The 5,100-nt window shown below is 50.5% G+C and overlaps 2 protein-coding genes across 2 annotated transcripts; both read right to left on the minus strand.

Annotated features, from left to right (window-relative positions):
- Nucleotides 1-927: 927 nt before the first annotated feature.
- Nucleotides 928-3,183, minus strand: LOC117215306. The gene is made up of 2 exons (XM_033461680.1): nucleotides 3,073-3,183; nucleotides 928-2,823 (listed from the first exon to the last, which is right to left on the minus strand). Exons 1-2 carry the CDS (start codon nucleotides 3,181-3,183, stop codon nucleotides 928-930), a joined length of 2,007 nt encoding a protein of 668 aa, XP_033317571.1.
- An 806-nt stretch (nucleotides 3,184-3,989) lies between these two features.
- On the minus strand, nucleotides 3,990-4,733 carry LOC117215307. Its single transcript, XM_033461681.1, has one exon. The coding sequence runs from the start codon at nucleotides 4,731-4,733 to the stop codon at nucleotides 3,990-3,992; it is 744 nt and encodes a 247-aa protein (XP_033317572.1).
- Nucleotides 4,734-5,100: the final 367 nt, after the last annotated feature.

The raw sequence follows: 5,100 nt of genomic DNA on the forward strand, positions 1-5,100 counted from the left end.
ATTACGATTTATTACGGTAGCTACGATTATAACAATCGACACCACGAATTGATCGATCCCCTGATTTCCGTTGAGATAATTGGGGTGATTGAGTTTGTATAACACTGTGATTCACAGAATTATAAATTATATATTTCCAACACTTAGGTTACACTGACGTAGAGAAATAAATAGTTAACAACTTGTCGCACGAAGATGCGATCGATATGTACGCTAGAGCAGGGCTCTTATAATGGAAAGGAATGTATTAATGGACTTAGCACTATAATATATTTAGGAGAGAAGATGTATGTTCGACAACACCGAGAACCGACAAAAGATTTGCGTGAAGTATGCGACTCTCGCGCTATGTGTAGACTGCCGCGTTAGGCGTTAGTTTTTAGACTGTCTGTCGCTCTTTTTCTAATACGGAAGAAAAGTTCGGTGTGGATGTGCCCCTGTGCCTAAAGAACGCGGATTGGTTGTTCCCACTTTCGTTAGGAAGAGTGAGGGTAACGAACCGCGGTGTCGATTGGTCATGACCTGCACTACTGCTCGAAGGGATGAGTAGGGAGTCTTCTACCATCGTGGTGGATAGATGACTGTGAGCGTGAGAAAAACCTAGCTTGTTTTATTACAGGGCTATTCGGATTTTCCTAATGGGTGCATACCCGCTTTCTCCGTGTTTTAAGTGCAACTAATAAACCCAAGGACCTCTCTAAAAACCGACTGTGTCTCGAGAATATTTTTAAGCTTTAGAAATTCTTCAAGACAAACGGATTGAAGACACATGGCGAAACAATACAGGGAAGTGAAAGTTATGGTGGGTCCTTAGGTTTATTGAGGGTCGAAGTGACGTTACGCAGGTCGGTTGTTGTCCGGTCGCCCGGGCTGGCGTGCAGATGTTTTAGGCGGCGTAACATCCTCCCCCCGTTGAGAGGGCACCGATCAAATTCTGGCTGTGGAGTCAGGTGTGTCGTTGGTGACCTCCTTCGCTCCGTGTGGACGTTCGGCCTCGTCTGGATCTGGGTGGATGGGTAAGGGGACCAGTCTTTTGACACCGCGGTCCAGGATGCTTGTTGCCGTCTGCACGGTAGCGGTCCGGATGATTCCGTCGGCTCCTGGATGGACCTTGATTACGCGGCCCAACGGCCACTGCATAGAGGGTACGTTATCCTCCCTGAGGATTACTACGGTGCCTTCACGAATGTTATGTTTGCCCTTGTCCCATTTGTTGCGGCGGGTTAGCTCATTTAGGTATTCTCGATACCATCTGCTCCAGAAGTGCTGCTTAATCTGGTGAATGCGCTGCCAACTGGATAGCCGGCCTGATGGAACTGTCCTGAAATCACGCTCCCGTAAACTGGTTAGTGTGTCACCGATCAGAAAATGTCCGGGAGTGAGGACAGGAGGATCTTGCGGATCGGATGAGATGGGAGTCAGTGGGCGTGAATTGAGAATGGCTTCAATTTCGATCACAAGGGTGTTGAGGTGCTCAAAGGTCAGGAGCTCCGTGCCGAAAACGCGGATGAGATGGCGTTTGAACGCTTTAACCGCGACTTCCCATAAGCCGCCAAAATGTGGTGAGTTCGGAGGATTAAAACGCCATTGTATTTGTCGGTCGGCGAGAAAATTCTGTACCCTATCCTGGTGGTCGTCGGACTGCAATAAGGTCCGGAGTTCTTGCAGCTGCCGGTTAGCCCCGACGAAATTGGTGCCGTTGTCGGTGAGGATCGTTGCGCAGTATCCTCGCCGCGAGATGAAACGGCGTAGCGCGGCCAAGAAGGCGTCGGTGGTTAGGTCGCTGACTAACTCTACGTGGACCGCCTTTGTCGCCAGACAAACGAATATGGCGGCGTACGTCTTGATTTTACGTCGGTTGCGGTCCCTCCTCTCCTTGATGTAGAATGGGCCGCAGTAGTCGATTCCGACGTTCGTGAACGGCCGCGATTCGGTAATACGCGCCTCTGGCAAATCACCCATCAAGTATTCCACTGGTGGAGGGTTGGCTCTGCAGCATCGGACGCACCTTCTGAGAGTGCGCCATACCTGGCTACGGCCGTCGATCGGCCAATAGCGCAGTCTCACCGCGTATAGTGTAGCTTGTGTCCCTGTGTGATGATTGTTCCGGTGCTCTTGCTCTATAATTAGCTCTGTCACCGGGGATTTCGGTAGGATGATCGGGTGTTTTTGGCTGAAGGGTATGGCGGAGTTGGTTAGTCGTCCTCCTACCCGGAGTAGCCCATCTTCGTCGAGGAAGGGGTTTAATGGGTGTAGTTTCCCTCCAACATCCTCGCTTCGACTTTTCTGGAGGATCCGAATTTCAGGCGCGAAATGACTGGATTGTAATATTTTTATTAGTCTGTTGTGCGCTGCAGTCAGTTCGTCTGTGGTGAGATGGGCAGATAGGTGTTGCTTATGTCTCCATCGAAGACACCGGGCGACGATTCTTATTAGTCTTGGCCAAGACGAGTAACGAAGGAGGAGTGTGTTGTCGCTAATATTCGTCCTCAGACAGATCGTCTTCTTTTGCTCCGGGAGGTCGACTACCGGTGTCGGGCTCCAGACCGGCCAATAGTTTTCGCTTTGCAGGAGCCACCTTGGACCGTTTTTCCAAATGGACGGACATAGGAATTCCTTGGGCGTCTGGCCTCGGGAGATGAGATCCGCTGGATTATCGTCGGTAGGCACATGACGCCAGTCGGAGGTATTGGTCTTGGTCTGTATCTCAGCGACTCGATTCGCCACAAATGTTTTCAAGGTGTGCGACGAAGACCTGATCCAATGGAGCACGATGGTGGAGTCAGTCCAGTATACTATCCGCGATATCTTGGTCGCCAGGGCCTGTCGTATTGACGAAATCAAGAACGTCAAAATAAGTTAATTCGAGCTTAATTCGAGACGTGGTATGGAAAGCGATTTGAGCGGCGCTACCTTCGACCGCGCCGTGAGGAGTCGAGTCCAAATATTGTTCTTTCGGTCCGTCGTCCGCACGTAGACGCACGCCCCATATGCCCTTTCGCTAGCGTCACAGAATCCGCGTAGCTCAATTTTCGTTGCGGATTCAATGATGGTCTTCCGAGGGAACCTTACCACATTTAACAACGGCAATTGGGTGTGGTATTTGATCCATTCTGTGTGTACGTCTGTCGGAAGGGATTCGTCCCGATCTACCTTCAATGTCCAGACTTGTTGCAAAATCATTTTTGCTCGAACGATTACCGGCGCGAGCAATCCTAGTGGATCATAGATTTGTGCGATGACTGAACTGATTGATCGCTTTGTGACTCGGGAAGTGTCACTTATCGTCTTGACCGAATAGAGTATGGCATCGTCGGCTGAATCCCAAAAGACGCCGAGTGTTTTTAACGAGGATGACTCACCGAGATGTAATTTCTGGTTGGTGTCTTCTTCAGGTAGCCCTCGTAGCAGATCCCGATCGTTTGATGCCCATTTGCGGATATTTAGACCGGCTAGCTTAAGTAATTTCGTGAGATCATTCCTGACTGATAAGGCTTCGTCCTTCGTATCGGCTCCGGTCAACGCATCGTCGACATAGAAGTCTCGCCGCAGGATCTGCGCTGCTCTCGGAAATCAAGGTCCCTCGTCTTCTGCCAACTGTTTGAGACATCGGATGGCCAGATACGGGGCTGCGGATAGACCGAACGTTACGGTGTTGAGTCGGTATGTTTCGATCTCTCCGTTGTCGGCACGCCACAGAATCTTTTGATAAGGACGATCTTCTGGACGTAGGATGAATTGACGGTACATTTTCTCGATGTCGCCGGTAAGGACATATTGAAATGACCGGAATCTCAATAGGATGTTTCTCAGGTCTTCTTGTAATTTCGGGTCCGTATGAAGGGCGTCGTTTAGAGACACTCCCGTGGTACTTGATGCTGAGCCGTCGAACACAACCCGGAGCTTGGTGGTGTCGCTCGATTCCTTGATCACGCCGTGATGTGGTAAATAATATCCGTAGCCGGTGGCGTGATCCGTGTTGATCTTCGTCATTGACCCAAGTCTAAATATTCTTGGATCACAGCACTATACGCGGTTTCATATTGTTTGTCGCGTTGGAATCGACGATGAAGAGAGGCGAGCCTGCTCATTGCAGCGGCCTTCGATGACCCTAGTGAGGAAATCTTTTCGTTGAATGATAATGCAACGATGTATCTGCCTTCCTTGGTTCGTCGGACATGGTTTCGGAAATGTTCTTCACATAGTCGTTCAGATTCCGAAAGATGAGTAGTGGCCGGTCCCTCGTCGATCTCCCAAAACCGTGCGAGGTCCTCTTGCAGAGCCGTTGTGGTTGCGTGGAACGTATTTATCGCGGTTTGGGACGTTGGACTCCCCCCGATTACCCAGCCGAACCGTGTTTTTTGTAGACGTAGTTCAGGTTCGCCTGGTTGCGCCAGATTGACCTGCCCGATGCACAGCGACGCAAATGTTGATCCGGTACTAAGTAAGACATCGATCGGGGCTGGGCAATGGAATTGTGGATCGGCTAATTGAATATTTCTGGGTAATCCCAGACTCGAGGGGTCGATGGGCTCGCTTGGTATGAAAGTCGACATGGCCGGGATAACAAGAAATCTCAATGTTTTCTTATACTTGCCGTCCGTCGACGTGATTGTGGCCGTGGTGTATCGTTTTGCCGTGGTGCTCAAATTATCGAGGGCTCCGATCTGGATCGCACATCTCCTTTGTTTTATACCGAGGGAATTCGCGAGCTTGTCGGTCATGAAGTTCATGCTCGTCCCAGTGTCGAGTAAGGCTCGGGCTCGGATTGGTTGTGCCTGTTTGTTCAAAACCTTGATCTGTGCTGTGGCCAACAGATCATGATGCAGAGGGCTGTGGGGAGATGTGTTTGTTAGTCCGATCCCCCTTGCTGTCGTAGTCTCGGACAGTCAGTTTTGCCCCGGTTGGGACTTGGACGAGGAGGTAGGGGTGGTGTTCTTGATCCGGGCTGAGCGTGACTCATACGAGGCATGCCCTTTCGTACCTCTTGGAGCTGAAGATGTATGTTTCCGTGAAGTGTCGGATGTTCGTCTCGACTTGTGGGACGACCGCGATTTCGATGATCCAGATGGTGATTGTTCGGTGGAGGCTCGCTTGTGT

This window comes from Bombus bifarius, unplaced genomic scaffold, assembly GCF_011952205.1.
Source record: "Bombus bifarius isolate JDL3187 unplaced genomic scaffold, Bbif_JDL3187 scf7180000009509_frag, whole genome shotgun sequence".
NCBI classification, from domain to species: Eukaryota; Metazoa; Arthropoda; class Insecta; order Hymenoptera; family Apidae; genus Bombus; species Bombus bifarius.